At 39.0% G+C, this 17,535-nt stretch overlaps 1 protein-coding gene across 2 annotated transcripts in view; it reads right to left on the bottom strand.

Annotated features, from left to right (window-relative positions):
- The window catches only part of Sec16 (endoplasmic reticulum export factor secretory 16), a 592,575-nt gene that overhangs the window by 307,216 nt on the left and 267,824 nt on the right, over nucleotides 1-17,535 (bottom strand). For both annotated transcript variants that reach the window (XM_090389538.1, XM_090389539.1), the window contains exon 18: nucleotides 8,879-9,058. In XM_090389538.1, coding sequence (XP_090245664.1) covers nucleotides 8,879-9,058 — 180 coding nt within the window. The remainder of the gene's footprint in view (nucleotides 1-8,878; nucleotides 9,059-17,535) is intronic.

Raw genomic sequence — 17,535 nt, 5'->3', positions numbered from 1 at the left:
CTGCAAGCCACATGGCAGCTTCCATGTAATCTCTGTCTACAGAGAATAAAAGGCAGAAAATTTTTTCTTCCAGAATATAAATAGGTTTAAAGGCAAATTGTTATAAAATAACAATTTGCATCTGTTTGTTATAAAATAACAAATAGACGTATATTTGTTATAAAATAACAAATAGACAGCTCCGTAGGTCAGGAGCGGGAGTGCTGTAGCACACTCTCTTTGAGTAGACTGGGGTTCAAGTCCGACTGCTAAATATGGTCGATCTGCTAACCTGCACTGAACTAGCGTGGCAGATTATGGCCCATTTCCCTCAGCATGAATTATTGAGGAGGCTTCCCTCCTGCAGTTTACTTTTTTTTTTTTTTTTTTTTTTTTTTGTTATAAAATTGTGAAATAAATCACAATTTTGTAACAATTTGGCCTTTAAATAAATCACAATTTTTATAACAGTACAACTGTATTTCGCTTATGTAAGATAGAGGGAATTGTTAGATGAGGCGGGTAGTTTTTTTTTTTTTTTGATGATGCTGTATAAGCTTACTTCCTTGCATCAATTGTCAATACTAATTCTAATTTTTTTGGGCATTTAATATTTTGTTTTCCCTGCCATAATGATTAACACAAGAATGATGTTGATAAAAATTAGATTTTAGGAATAATCTGTTAAGAATTCTTGATGCCACACCAATTATAAGGATTTTTGAAGTTGTCCAAATTTCTTGGGTTTCTTTTCTTTATTACCCATTTTATTTATTTTTTTGTTTTTGACTGAGTTAAGATTAGCATAGGCATATGATGCAAGAAATCAAGCTTATGCAGCATCAGCCAAAAAAAAAATAAAAAAAAAATACCACTCCCATTTCACCTCCACGTTCGTTCGAAATACCTGTCCAGCTGAGCGTTAAATTTATTTAGGCTATCAACTTCCACAACAAGGGATGGAAGTCTTCCACCAACCAACTACCCGCTGGCTAAAGGCAAATTTCCACACATCTATCTTACATCTGTCTTTCCTCAATTTGAATTTATGCCCTCTCAGGTGATTATTCTGAGCAAGAGGAAGAATACCATCAGCATTGAGCATGCTGAGACCAATCAGTGCTTTATGATGTCTGGAGACTAGGCACCTTCCGGTGCCTAGTCTCCAGACATCATAATTTGCAAATTAGGACTGTTTCCTGTCTGTGAAAAGCTTTTAGTGGATTTTTTTTTTTTGTGCCCATTAAGAAAACACAATGAAAACAAACCATTAAACTTATTAAAACCCAACAATGACTGGCCACTTACACTCTGTTTTCAGGGGCAAAAATAAAAGTTATAAAAGTGTAGAAAATGCGGTTACTTGACTGTGAAACTGGTAAGGAACTGTAGGCTGTAATTTCAACTCTGGGATATAATTATGGAATTGGTAGATAAATTAAAAGTAGAGGGAGACATGTTTGAATTAATGGAATATTTGGTTATGATGTACACAGCAAGAATATACCCAGCTCCTTAACACTTTTGCTGGCAACTTTTCTGGTGACCTTTTTGACCTGGGATTGAAAACCATAGGATTGAAAAGGGCAGAGATGTTTTTTGGGCTTTCTTCTTGCTATCACTGAATTGATCACCTTGTGAAGATTGCTTGATCAAAATATCCAGTTTTTTCTTTTGTCGAATTGGAAGAAAAAGTTCTAAAAGTAGGGTTATTTTCCCTCCAGTTGGTTTAAAAATCCAATGCCACATATTTGCATGGGGTAGCAGCAAACATGTTCACACAATGTTGCCTTGACAGTGCCTTCTGCATACACAATGCTTTGGACTCCCTCCAGTTATTACTTGACAAAGTACAATTAGCGAGATCATACATTAACTGGTTCAGATGCTTCCTAGTTTAGTTTAGACTCAAAAAAACAAGTTATCATAGCAATGCCTTGGTTGGGGTGTCTTGAAAAACTAACTCCTGCGATCTACTGGATTGTAGCAAACAAGCTCCAAAGAGGTGAAATCATGTGACTATGACACTAGATAGGTCCCCAACACACATAAGAGAGGACACCATGGGCAAGGTCCTGAATGCACTCCTGCCAAGATATACCCCCCCCGACAGAAAAGAAAGAAATCTGTGCAGAAAATTCTAACTACCAAACCGATGTGACAGAACTCCATTCTCATTAGAAGAATTAAAATCTGCCATTGACAGGACCAAGGAAAACAAATGACCAGGTTATGACCTCATTGAGGTTGAAGTAATTAAAAAAACTAGTAACAGCATACACGTATCATACCCTTTAGCTGTTTAACAACTGCCTCCCAACAGGCAAATTCCCAGATACCTGGAAACATACTAATCTCACAATTATCCTTAAGAACTCAGAAAAGCCTCCAGATCAACCTAGTAGGTCTTAAAGACCTATTGTACTACTGCTAGCACTTGGCAAAATATTAGAAAAGTTAATTCTCCTCCACTGGAGTAATTACTACACTGCAGCAAATATGTATTCAGACAAACAATTCAGCTTTAAATAGAACCACTCAACAGTAGATGCCATGTACTACGTGACCAGTAAAGCAAAAACAGTACAAGAAAAATATTTGCTGGCTATCTATGTGGATAGCCAGCAAATATTTTTTTGCTGGCTATCCACTTAGATATTTGAAGGTGCCTTAGATGCACTTTTGTGGCCCAGCATTCTAGAAGGGTGCACCAGGAAAATGTGCCTCAACTTATATCACATTATTCAGGATTACTTAAGCAATAAGTTGTCACAGTGCTTATCAGATTCCAAAGAATCACAAGCACTCTGACCAGGGGATGCTCCCAAGGCTCAGTACTGGGTCTGTTCTTTTGGAATTCAGTACTGGATGAATTTCTTAACACAAGTCAAGATCCTGTAGATAAGACTGCCTTTGCAAATGACCTTATTCTGCATATACCAGCAAACACTAGAACAGTAATGGAAGAATGAGCCAGTCTTGCTTTGTAATAACTACTGCAAATTCTCAATCTCTGCAGCAAAAACTAGGTGTATTCTAATCAAGGGGATGCTTCAAACTAGGGATTCCCTGTGATCAGATTATCTGGCACTTTGATTAAAATAACCACTGAACTGAAGTATCTCAGGGCAATATTTGACAATAAACTCATTTTATCCCCATCTCACTTATTCTCAAAAAGAAAACCCTGTCTCTCAACGTAAAGCAGCTTTTCTACTTATAATGCTGCAATCTGGTTCCTCAAAGCAATCATAGTGAAGAACAAGCTAAAAATAGACAGCATATCTAGAATTCCACTCTTAACAATAACCCAAGCGTGCTAAACCATGAGCACCCTGCCCTGCAAGCACTGGCTAGTATCCTGCCACTGGACCTAGAGATTATTAAAAGCACATTACACTACAGATTAAAAATATGCATACTCACTGATTTCATGGGCATTACCCTAAAACCTGGGCAATCCTGTAAAGCAGGAAAGAAAACAAACAGCCATGAAATTGCAACAAATGAGGCAGAACAATTGGGACCAGACAACAAAGGGGGAGACAACCAAGGTGTGTATTCCCCGGGTTTACCTGGTATACCCCAAACCCCTGACCTGGTCTGCACCAAGAATATATACAACATTCATTTTGACTAGGCATGGCTCTTTCGGGGCTAAACTGTTTGGCCTTGAAATATCCAATGATCCACAATACTGTAAAACTAACGGGACTGGAGCCATATTCTGTAGCAGCTCCCTTAATAATATAGCATGTTCTTTATGCAGGAACCACGAGCACCTCTTCATAACTGAAAAGCTATATTGCAAAGCAGTGAGTTAGTATTCTCAGGCAGTCTTGAAAGCTTGCAGGGAAATCCTGCAACAGGCCATAAACACCATCACAACAATAATTTTTTTTAGCAGGTCTAAGGAGTTGATTATCCCATGGGCAGGCCACATCTTGAGTACTGCATACAGGTCTGGAGGACTCATTTTAGGATGGATGTAGAGCTGCTGGTTGTTTGTTTGTTTGTTATTTGGTTTTTAGGAGCATTAGCAACTAAGGCCATATTGCTCCGGGAATATGCAGTGGTCATTCCCTGACCTTTCCGCATCCTCCGTATTTGGTGGTTACAGGCTCGAACCCCAGTCTAATCAAGAAGCGTGTGCTACGCACTGCTGCTCCTTCCCACCTGGCTACGGAGGCGCCAAGAGCTGCTGGAGGGCAATGAGATTGTGAGTGGAACAAAGGGGTGCTCTTACCAAGGAAGGCATCAGTTCTGCAAATTGCAGTGTCTGGAGACTAGGCACCTGCGAGGTCATCTAATTGATGTGTTTAAGGCTTGGAATGGATCGAGCAAGCTCAATGCTGATGGGATTCTTCCTCTTGCTCAGACTATACACATGAGGTGAAATAAATTCAAACTGAGTAAGAAGGATGGTTGCAGAACAGATGTACAGAAGTTTGTTCCTTTAGCCATCGGGTGGAACTTCCATCTGTTGTTGTGGAAGTTGATAGCTTAAATAAATTCAAGGAAGAACTAGAAAAACTATTGGAGGGAATGGATAGATGAAATGGTGGTTTTTTTTTGTTTTTTTTTGCCTATGCTGTATAAGCTTGCTTTGTTGCATCATTTGCCACTAAATAACTGAACCCACAATACAAACCTGAATATAGTGCAGTCCCCCCCCCCAGATATGACATAATAAACAATTGAATGTGACTTACTGACCAAGACCTGGGGGATCTATTGGGTAATCCTTTCCCTAATTAATCAAACCCTAAGAATGCCTGACTGTATGTAGATGAAGTGTGGCTGTGGGTATATGTAAGATGTATGAAAGTATGTGCAACTGTGTACGGGCATTTAAATTGTTTCATATGTTAGTGTGAAACATGGAGTGTGAGTGTGTGTGTTGGCCAAAGGCACCTGCAGGAGGAAAACAAATTTGGCACACCATCTATATTCAGGGTACTGTCAACATGTCAGTTAGGTTGTTGAGTGAAACAGAGTAAATACTGTGATTTGTCTTTCTTGTTGCACCCTGAATATACATACAAAAAATCTTTTACAATGTCCTGTGTACTTGTATAATGATAGGTATGTCACTGAAACGTGTTGTACCCTTGTCTTGCTGATAGGCAACCCAAATATGAGTTTTTTTTTTTTTTTTTTTTTTTTTGGTAGTTGTTGGCGCATCGGCTTCTGTGGCCATAGTGCACCTCCCAAGGTTTTTGCAGTACTTTGATCCAAGCCAGAGGCGGGATTCGAACCCGCGACCTTTGGCTTGCCAGGCAGGCACTTTACCCACCCGGCTAGCCCGGTCAGCCCAAACATGAGTGAGTTGGGCGATGCACCCAATCTGGATGTTCCCCCATTGCCTGTGCTGATGCTAAGCCGCTATGGGTGAAAAGGCATGGGATGCTGACACTGGCTTCAGCTAGCCTGAAGCCAGTGTGGGATTTTTCAACGTAACAAAACAGCCCGACAGCAATCATTCCCTCCCCCACATGGGATGCTCTGACCCTATGACTTTAATCTCCCCCCCCCCAAATACCCAAGGAACTGGCCACCCCTTCCCATCTCTCATCCTAACACTTTGCCTGGTCCCCCTCCCCTTTCCCGTGCTCCTTGCCAACAAAAACTTGAGATTTTGGGGGTGGTCCTTCCTGGAAAGTTCACTCTCAACTCCAGGGTTTGCCCCCAGACCTTACACGCTACTTTCTGGTCCACCTCCTCAAGGTAGTGGACAGGCAAAGAGGAGCACCTTGGTTTTCCAAGGTTCCACAGGTACAATGCCAGATGAAAAGCAGAATCAACATAACATGCCGCACACCACACACACACACAATCTGGCCTTAACAGAGTTTGTTCTGCATCACAAAAGTACACAATGCAGAGTTGGGGGAGACTCCCCAAGTACCACTTGAACTGTAACACTATAAACTATAGTCCATGTGGATATTGGTTTTGCTATTCCTACATTGTACTGGTGTTTAGTTAGGCTGCTGTGTTATAAGACAAGGCACGGTATGCCTCACCACAGGCATTGACTTCACATGGCTGTCCCACATGTAACCTTTGGCTGGTTATTCAACTACTGTTGAGCCAGTCACAAATACTCATGACACTACAGAACAGGAGCACTTAACCATGGTAGCTTTTGTCTATAGCACCTGCATATCTTGCCCCCACAATCATTCCACATTCAAAGTCAGAAAGATCAATGCTAAACTATTCTTCCTCAGAGACACTAAAAATTCACAATATGCAAATACACAAAGGAGTATTCGTAATACAAAGGCAAATTAGTATACTAATTATTGTGAGCAGTAGAGGACAACAGCTCTGGAAAATTCACAGGATAGCTAGACAGACACCTACATGAGGAGGGAGTAAAATAGGTAGTTTATTTTTATTATTTTTTTTAATTATCTTATTTTGAGTAGTACAGCAAAAGCCTAACTTAATGAACTGCCACAAAAGCCTGTTTCCATTAATCAGAAAATATCGCATCAAACTGTACAATTACCCCACAAGGTTGTATTCTTTCTCCACTACCTTGAGTGTGGTACATTATATATTTGATTTTAAAGTATTTCAAAATGAAAAAGACTAATTTTTAAGATAGCATTTAGGGTTATCACCTAATTGGTATGTTATTCTGGAATTTCTGTGGCCATGTGCAGTACCTTGATCAGCATTAAACTTCAACTGACACTTCTCAGCCCATCTATCCAATTTTTCTAGTTCATGCTGCTACAGTAGTACACCCTGATTCCAGTCATTAACCCTGCTATCCTTTGTAACATCTATAAAATTAGAAAATAAGCATGATATTGTTATCAATATTGTTACTAAACACTGAAAACAGTATGAGTACCAGCAGTGAAACCTGAGGGATGCTACTAATAAAATTAGTCTAAGAATGGCAATGCCCAGTTATAACCAGTCTGTCTTCCACTACTCGACCATCCCTTTAACCATGGCAGTAACTTGCCACAATGTTCTAATTTGTACAGCAATCTTTCATGCAGTACAGTATCAAAAGGTTTACTGAAGTCTAAGCATATGATGTCAAATCACTCTGGTCAGACATGATCTCCCCTTAACAAATCCATGTGTGATTTCCATATAATGCATCCCTGTCAAGAAAATCCTGCAAAACCTCTTTAACCACCGACTCCACTATTTTCCCAAGAAAAGAAATTAATTTTACAAAGTGAGTAATTACAGGTCTGTAACTACTCATTTTGCTCTTTAATCCCCTTTTTGAACAGGAGAGACATTTGAACATCTCTAATCTTAGAGACCTCCCCCTCCCTAAAAACAAGGGTTCGCCTTACCTATTTTGCTGCTTATTTTAATATAATTGGATACTCCATCAGTCCCAGGTGCCTTATTTACTTACAGCTTCAACAACTTCTTTTCCACTTTCTTTTCAGTTATCATAAAATCATTTAGCTGCCAGTTATAACTTCATATACTTCTCGTGTTCCCATACCTAAAAACTTCATGTGAATCTAGCAGATGCAAAATTATTCAATGATGATGAGATGGCAAAATTTGTCAGCAACCTGAACAAGATTATCAATAGTTATACCGTTCATATCTGGTGGGGAAATGTGCTTCATTCCTTTTTTTCTGGTGTTAACAAAGCAAAAAATTCCTAGCTAATTTTCATTACATTCTTCACCAAAGATTTATAATTGGCCTCAGCTTATAACCCTGTTAATGACTTGATTGTTGATTAGTTTGTACTTACTGTAAGTTTATGTACCTCCTGTTTATAATCATCCCATCCATTTTTCTTCCCTGCCACTACCATCAACACTTCAGCTAACATACATTTAATATAAACTTGAAAAATCCCTTTGTTGGTATAAAAAGCTTAGTAGTTTCTATGATACTTCCCTAAATGTCTCCCAATTAGAATTTCCAGTTGGTAATATCATCGGTTGGTGAAAATAATTTAAAGAGCTGTCTATGGCCATTGTGGTCACCTTTATGAAAACAAAACCTCTTCCTTTTACCTTTAATAGTGGTAATACCCTTAAGTAAATTCCACCACAATATATTATGATCACTGCCACCTAGAGATTCCTTTATCTGGAGACGAAATGCATGAAGAGTCACTGGTAGTAATCAGACACTCAAATTACATTGTCAAGTTAGAGTAATCCACCCTGAATGGCACATGGCTAGAGGAGTTTGCATCAAAATTAATATGAGAAAAATAAATAACACTGGATTAAAGCATTCAAAGGCTTATATACCTAATGAAATTTTATAATTTGAAGAATTATATGTATCACTAACGGATGAATACTTATTTAAATATAAATATACAGACTAGGCAGGCATAAGAAAACAAAATATTTATAATTCAAACTGTACAAGTTACTGGTGAAATATGGTGGCAACAACACAATGAGACAGAGACTTCATCAGCTACAAAACTTTGTTGCAAACAAGCAAACATCTATATCAGTATACAGGGTCACTCATTTTGTCATGTCATTACCAAATCCAGCTGCCTCAAAAATTCTGAAAAGTCACATATAGAATCAGAATCCTGTCCAACTATGACGGTATTAGAATTCTTCTTTGGAAAAATGTCCTCTAATTTAAAGAAAATTGAATACTTCTCTGCTCAACTTGAACATAAACTGAAGAGAAGCTTGTGCAAATGTTGATATCTAACCTAATCCGCTGCAGTAAAAATCTAACAGAGTGAGAAAGCACACTTCTGATTTTGTTCCCGTACCACTGAAAATTACTCATGTTTTTTCAGTGGTGTGGGAGCAGACATGTATTTTAAACTAATCACAATCTCATAACAACAGATAATATGGTACAGTTTAAACGGTATATAGTATCTTTAAATTAATAATTTACAAAATATTATACTCACAGTTACAGCAGCTGGCTGTCGACCTGACATCAACTGATAAAGAGTTTGAAGTGGATCATTCAAAACTAACGAATTTGCAAATCTTGTCATTACCCTTGCATATGTTCGCGGATCCATTTTTGATGCTAAGAAAAGTGCATGTCCCCAGAGAGAATGTTTCATAGCCCATTCCAATGCATCCTAAAATAAAATGATGGAAACATATTTTAAAAATTGTTAGGAGTATGTTGTATTAACTCTTAAAAAATTAAATAAATACAAGACAGGCAAAGGTTGTAAACTCAGCAGCAAAACTGGAAGTTTTAGTCAGGTTCAGGGATATATTACAAAATTAAATTATTAATAAAATCAATTGTAAATTTAAAAAAAAAACGCCATACTACTCAACAATCTCAGCCAGTTATGAAGATACAGTGCAACCTTGATATAATGCACCTCTTCATATCGTGGTTTCGGATATGACCCCCAAAATGAATTATGAAACATAATAGTAAGTTCAAAGAATTAGCAATTTCATACTAGAAATTGGAAACAGCAATATATACTCATCTTCTGTACATCCTGCTTCCTATTTCCAAGAGAGGAAATTAGCTAAAATTGACTATACAGTTGTGCCCCGTACTCGCAGTTAACCAGGGGAAAAAAAACAAAAACACTTAACACATACTACTCGCGTGTCCAATACGATGCTTCCCTTTATTTTTTTATGATGTTGATTTTAAATCGAATAGCTTCCCTTTATTTTTTACAATGTCATGTATGGTTTGGTCACCAACAAAATATAATGGTTCTTTAAAGATTTAACGGATGCACCGTTTTCAAACTTTTGAATAATTTAAAGTTTTTGTTTAATTTGAAAGCACAACTCTTGCATTTGCCTATCATTTTCGTAATTTCTAAACAAAAAAAAAAAAAAAAAATTCCGACATCCCTGACATAACTAAACTAAATTTTTTCTTTTGCGGTACGATGGAACGCACTAAATCAAACTAAACATTTGGTCTCTTTTTTTATTGTTTTGGGCGGTAGATGTGAAGACAGTGGGGGTTGCAAGATAATAGGTACCCTAATCTCTCAATGGCGATTTATAACACTGGTTCTTGTCACTTATTTACGACTTGCAAAATATCTGTTTATACCTATTCTAGTTATTACTTGACTGTTATGATTTCTGGTTGATTTTTTTTTTTTTTTTTAAATTTGGAGGCGAAGTGTTCTGGTTAATCCAATCCCGGTAAATCGAGAGTCTGCTGTACTTTATTATTACCATATTTAATGTTGGTAATATCTTACTGTGTGTTTCATTTAGCAAGTGCAAAGTGCGTTAGTTGTCTGACAGCATCAGGGGTTTCCCCCATCTCTGCGTTGTGTACTCTGTGTAGCACAGAACTCTGTGAAGGCCAGAGATTTAAAAAGTGTGTGGGGAGTGGAAGGATGTGTAGTGTTGTGTGCCGTTGTTCTTCTGACCATTTAGCTGTTGGGCCCCTGTTGGAACCCACCATTACCACACTTGGCCCCGGGGAGGGAGGTCAGATACCCAGTAGATTTTTGTACTCTGGCAGGCCCTGCCACCTAGTTTCCAAAGATTTCAGTGGCAAGGACCTATGTGAAAAAAAAAAAAAATAATAATAATAATAAATAAAATAAATAAATAAAAAAAATATAGAAGGGGGTTAATGCTAGAATATAAAAGGCCAAGAGTAATATATAAGCATGGTTTAAATTTGGATGTTATTAACTGATAAGTTGTGTGGGGGTGTACACTGCGAGATAAACAGAGTAGGGGGGAAGTTGAAGGCTGGGGGAAAAGACAGAGGTATGGGGACAATAGAGAAGGAAACCCCAGAAGTTAGTGAGGCAGGCCCAGGCCTCACCAGGCAGAAGGGGGGTGGCAGGGGGGAAGGAGACAGGAACCAATTTCCTCCCCGCGGCCGGGGAGGAGAATAAAAGAAAACCAGGCTAGAGTTCTCGGTTTGATTGCCAATGTGGCTTGTGGCAGAAAAGCTGCTGGTGTCGACACTCCAGTGTCTGGGTTTTGGAATCTTCAGTGGGATCAGGTATTGGTTGATCTTGCCTGGAGATTCAGTTGCAGATATCAGCCCGATGGAACTTGGATGAAGGAAGTCAATTTCAGTTTAACTGAGCTTCGATGAGGTTGTAGGTTGATGCTACTGGAGAGGGTGCCCAGAATCTGTCTCAAGTTATTGCTCTTGGTGGTATAGGTTCCTTAATGTTCTTCGTCTGTTGAAGAAATTCTGTGCAAAAGTGAATTATTGATAATTGTCATGGGTATGAATTAATATATGTTCTTGATCCTTTGGCAAATTAATAATCTTTGTGATCAGAATAGATCTCAAGTCTTCATAGTCAGGACAGTCATACATTATATGGTGCTAAGATTCGTCAGTGCCACAGTGGCAGCGTGAATCATCTGTGATGCCCAAAGACGTTAATTTTTCTCATATCAACCCGTGGCCTGTGATGAGGTATGTTATGTACAGGCCAGGGGAAAACCATCTTGGGACTTTTGGGAACGTGAACGTTACTTCAGGGATGAATTTCTTTGTAACTGCTCCCTTAGTGGATGTTGTCCATCTTGTCTTGCCAGGCTTGCTGCAGGTGAGCGAGAAGGCACCTTTTCTCTGTCTTGTGATTGATTGCTGGTGAATCCAATGGTGGTAGTGGACATTCCTTTGGATAGATGATACAACATGCTGCATCTAATTATTTCAAGATCTAGAGGGAGGACTCCAGCGAGGACTCAGAGCAGGAGTGCTCACCATGCAGCAGGCTCTGGTGATGGTAAGTAGTACTGCTCTTTGAATGGTGGTTAATTTCTTTTGATTTGTGACAATAGTTGCCTCATGATACCAGACCCCTGCAGCATATAAGATGGCCGGAATAAAGACTGCTTTGTAAAACAGGACTAGGATAAGTCGATTTAGGCCCCAGGCCCTGCGGGTGATCCTTGCCACCAATGCTGTGTGATTTCTTCTTTTGGATATACTGTAGATGTGGGAGGAAGGACAGTTTTGAGTCCAGGATTGCACCAAGGTGCTTAAGCTGGGTGCAGTACTTGATGGTTGTGGCAGTGATCGTAATCTGCAGTGGTCTGGTTGAGCTTAGGTTCCCTTTCAGGAGGATGCTGGAGGTTTTCTCAGCCGAGACTGTCAGGTTGTGCTGGGTAGCCTACTCCGGGAGGAGCCAGAGTGCTTGGTTAGCAGAAATTTCAAGCTGGGCTCTTGAGCTGGCAGGCATGGAAAGGATCAAATCGTCTGCATAGGCTTGGGACTTAATATGCCTAAGATCTTGATTTAGGAACTCATCCAGGCCCACGTTCCAGAAAGTTGGTCCTAGGAACGAGCCCTGTGGGCATCCCCTGTGGATCTTTCTGATCATCCTGGAGTAAGGAGTCTCTACACTGACAGATCTGTCACACAGATAGCTTTGAATGCAGGAGTAGAGATTTTGAGGAATCTGAGCTTGCCTGAGCCTACCAAGGACGCTCGGCCACCATAGTGAGTTAAACGCTCCGACAAAGTCGATTGCAATTACAAGGAAGTATTTTTCGCGAGTGGAAAGATGATGTTATCATCTTTCCACACAGATGTTATCAGGTTATTTAGTGCGTCTACTGTTGAGCGCCCCTGACGGAATCCATACTGGTTGTTGGCCTGTAGATTTCTGTTTGTATAATACTTGTGAATTCTGAAGAAGATTAGTCTCTCAAGGAGTTTGCTGAGAACAGTTAGGAGGGCGATTGGTCTGTATGACGTTGGCTGCTTATTCGGATCCTTGAGAAGAAGTCGAAGATTAGCTGTCTTCCAATCAAGTGGAAAGGATCCTTTTGTCAGACAGTTGAAAAGGTTGAGCAGTAAGTATGGCTTGTAGTCTGCTACTCTTTTGACAATCTCTGGCTCCAGAAGGTCAGGACCTGGGCATTTTCTGTCCTTGATATACTTTCAATACTGCTCGATGAAGTTCCTCCGGGGTGAAGAGCTCTTGTTTCCTGCTTGGTATAGCTCTCATTGAAGGTACACAGTTGGGCTTGTATTGGTGTGAGGTCAGAGATTGGTGGCTGGAAAATGGTACTGAGTATATTATTAATTGACTGCTCCCAGGTAGTGGTTATTGTGCCTTGTGGTGTGAGAGTGGTTGTCAGAACCTCTCCCCTGGGCAGTTTACTGGTGGTAATTTTATATACCACTCCCCCTCCCCCCCCCAAGGGTCAGCATTCCCAGTTGATGCCACCAGATGCTCCCAAGATGCCCTTTTCCTTTGGCCGATCAGAGCTATATAGGTGTTCCTGGCTATTCTATATTGTTGTCTCAAGACCTCGACCTCTGGCTGCAGCCATGATTTCCTTGCTCTTTAAAAAGCTTTCCTTTTACTATTTACCTCTCTGCGGAGGCGCTGCAGCTCTGGGAACCACCAAGTAACAGCGCTGGGGAGCGGATTTTTTTGTTTAAAGGTTGTGGTGCAGGCATTTGTAATGACCCTGGTAACAGTTCTCTGGTGTACTCCTGGATCCAGCAAGTTACAGTCCCCCGTCGGGAGTTGCATGACAGAGATGTCCAGAGCTGCTATGAAGTAGTCCCAGTTAGCATTTTCTATTTTAAATCTGTTCAATGTGAGTTTAGAATTCAATGGTTGCTGTTGGATTCTGGACATTTGGAAGTCCAAATTTGGAAGGCCAAATGTCCAAATGTCCAAATGGAAATTTGGACATTTGGCCCGGTAGTCCGAGGTGGTCCAGGCCTCCTGGACACACCAGCCAGTGATGTAGCCAGCCATCTGTCTGCTAGCCAGGGTGATATCAATATTTGATTCCCAGAGAGTAGATGAAAATGTTGGCAAATTGTGTGGCCTATTTAATATGGTAAGCTGTGAATTGGAGATAAATTCTTTTAATCGCTATCCATTGCGGATGCCACTATGGTCATCAGACCCCGCAAACCAAGCAGGAGAGTGGCAGTCTACATCCGCCCCCACAATAATTTTCTCATTGGGAAAAGGGGCTGCTATGTTTTCCAGATAGTTTATTGTTGGTAGAATATCCTCTCTGGGTCTGTTATATATAGAAACGACATAAAAGGTTCCAAGGGACCTTTGATGACATGCAGGCACACAGCCCAAGATATGCAGAGACTTGATATTTTGGCGGTGGTGAGTTCTGGGTTCCTGACTACAATTGCCGCCCAGGGAGTTTCATTATCTGCTTGGATTATTTTGTATGCAAGTGGGTAACCTCACACCTGCTTGGGATGGGTATAAGGTTCTTGAAGGATCATGATGTCGATATTTTCCTCATTACTTTTAAATTACTTTTGGCTGGTCTGGAACTACCTTGGCCCGCTGCGCATTAAGTTGGATGAATTTTATCTGTTGGGTGTTGAACTGTTTAAGGCGTAAGCCCATAATCAGTTCTACTTTGTTGTGCTCGCTTTGCGGTTAGATAAACTTGACAACTGTTATCACTCTTATTGAGTGATTATGAGGAAGTTTTGAGCTTTTGCAGTTTGCGCAGACCGGCTTGCTGGTTTTATTGGGGCAATCCTTTTTTTACTGATGTCCCTTCTGGGCACAGTACCCACAGGTTGACTCAGCCTGAGCGCAGATGTGTGTGGTGTGGCCAAACCTGCAGCAGTTGAAACACTTTGATGTTCTTTAAAATGATGGCTGTTTCATTTAGTAAATAAACTTTATTATACGTATGTATGTACAAGAAAATCACATTATATATGGGGTCAGCAGGTGTTTGCTTATATCTGCGGTTTCAGCCATCCATGGTAGGTCTTGGAACATATCCCCCGCGGATACGGGTGTCTTACTGTATATTTTCTTTGATACATTCAGTATTTGGATGTAGAATAATTTTTGCAAACGACAGGACTTATCAGAAACGAATTACTGTAGATACCTAGTTTCTGCCCTCAGCTAGAGAGGGAAAAAAAAAAAGAGTATATCAATGGAATGCTAAATACAAACAGCTATCACTGGAGGGGAATATGGCTACCATTCATCAAGTGCAATAACATTCAGTTATACTGTAAATTTTTGTAGACAACAGCACATGACATCCTTTCTTCGACTAGAGCAGAGATTCTCAACGGGAACAAAAATTGGGTTTTGGGGGGGGGGCAAAAAACATGGGTATTACAATGGTTTGTGGCCTTCAAGTTCAACCCTACCCAATGATATCTTATTCCTTTAAATATTTAATTTCTCTCATTGAGTTTTCTTTTCCCCTGAGATAACTGATTTTTAATATATAGGTATATTATATTAGGAGTGAGTGAGAAATTTTGATAAAAGGAAGAGAGTGGGCATGATTTAATTCAACCACCTTTGCTTTTCACAGGCATTAAATGCCTAAGTGTCTCCGAAATCTTTGCCGTTTGCGCCTTTCCAACAGCTGCGACCTTGGCGGTGGCATGGTGTATGTGTATTTAAAATTCTTTTGTTTCATTGGTCAATATATGAGGCATGGATGGGATGAGGGAACGTTTCAGTCTATTGTTTCTACTTTCTAAGCAATAATTAGTATTGATTTGTTTCCTTGTTGGAAGTTGTCAATTATTTTTTGATCCACAGTGCTTTTGTGAGTGACATGGGTTATGAAAGTTAAGTAAAAAAAAAGTTTATATTTTATTATTTAATTCCTTGTAGTTATCCAACCCATCATCAATTGCTGGAAAGAAAAAGTGTCAACAGTATCAGGATGAATATCTAGCTTATGGTTTTATTGAAAGCCCATTCGACTCAAGACAGCTTATGTGTCTTATGTGTAATAGTTCTTTTTCAAATGAGGCTATAAAACCAACAAGACTTAGATCACTTAAAAAGGAAACATCTGATAAAGTTGGTGAACATATGGAATATTTTCAAAATTTAAAACAGAATTTTGAGCAACATAACACTGTTACTTCTTATTTAAGAACACACAAACAAATGACGATGGAATGGCTGCATCTTATAAAATTGCAGAAATCATTTCAAAAACTAGTAGTGCTCATACATTTGCTAAGACTGTTATACGACTTACATTAGAGACTAATTTCAACAGTAATGCATCAAAATTCTTCCAGTATTTTAAAAGCATTGCCATTGAGCAATGATTCAATTCGAAAACGATCAATGAGATGTCATTTAACATTGAAGAGCAGCTAATTGACAAACTAAAAACGAGAAAATTTTCTATTCAAATTGATGAATCCACAGTTACTGACAATAAGGCCCTTCTAATGGCATACGTTCGTTATTTCGATGTTGATTGTAAATTGCAAGGAGATGTTGTTTGTAAAATCTACAGAAACTGATTTACCAGAGCATCCATTTTTGTTTCTGTAAAAACATGGTTTGATGAAAAACAAGTACCACTGGAAAATTTGGTATCCTGTGCCACCTCCATGGTTGGAAGACAAAGGTTATAATTTATAGCCCACCTAAAGGAAGTATGTCCCAAAGTGAAGTTCTTGCAATACACTGCACTGTGCACCGACATAGTCTAGTCACAAAAAATATTAGTCCAGTTCTTTATCAATCTCTCAGTAAGGTTATTAAAACCATCAATAAAATGCAGTCACATAGCAAATATGATCGCCTTTTCAGAAAATTTTGTGTTGATAATGAAGAACGGTATGTGAGGCTTCTTTTACTTACAGAAGTCAGAGGGCTTTCTAAAGGAAACTGTCTAACAAGATTTGTAAACCTTTTTGGTACAATAATTAGTTTTTTAGAAAGCAAAGGGAAGACAGAGTTAGCAAAGGATATCACCAAACACAAAATCAACATATACTATATGGCTTGGATTTTTCGAACTTGAAAAACCTGAAATTTCACTTAAACTTCAAGGAAAATTAATTACGGTGATAGACTGCAAATGCACATTTAAAGCCTCAAGAACTGGACATATTTGAGAGCAATTTAATGAGAAAACAATTTCATGGTATGCAAGAGTTAGCTGAAATCAATGAATCTCTCAATGAGAAAGATTTTAAGAATTATTCAGATCACTTGTTTTCTTTAAAAGGTGAAATGAAAAATAGATTTTTAGATTTATTTTCTTTTGAAGTGAAGGCATGGATATTAGATCCAATTGGATGTGATGACGGGTCCGCTAATGAAGAAATTCAAGAACTCATTGAATTAAAATGTAACAAAGAATGCAAATACAAATTCGAAAAAGGTGGAATGGCTGAGTTGTGGGGATCAAAAACAACTAAACTTCGTTATCCAACAACGTGATCTGAAATGGCCAAAGTACTTCTTTTGTTTTCCGTCTTATATGGTTTAAAGTGGTTTTAGTTCAATAAATAAAATATTAACAAAGGAAAGAAAGGAAAGATTGATACATGTTCAAGTGGAGACATTAGAATTCAACTTACTAACATTACATCAAACATTGAACTTTTATCTAAGAAGCATCAGGCTCAGGGATCCCACTGAATAAAAAGTGTAAGTATAAAGTATTTTCTTGTTGAAAATTTCATTCAGGAGTGGTTAAGAAAAAAAAATTGTCTAAAAAAGCCCTTTAGGGGGCAATAATTAAAAAAAAGGTTGAGAAACACTGGACTAGAGGTTACACTTAAGACAGAGATAACAAAAACTGCTAAACTACTAGACAAAAATATACATGAACTGATAAGGGATTTATG

The sequence above is a fragment of the Mastigoproctus giganteus genome, chromosome 2 (genome assembly GCF_048544385.1).
Source record: "Mastigoproctus giganteus isolate SK-2022 chromosome 2, ASM4854438v1, whole genome shotgun sequence".
Classification (NCBI taxonomy): domain Eukaryota; kingdom Metazoa; phylum Arthropoda; class Arachnida; order Uropygi; family Thelyphonidae; genus Mastigoproctus; species Mastigoproctus giganteus.
This window is presented reverse-complemented; position numbering and strand designations above follow the sequence as displayed.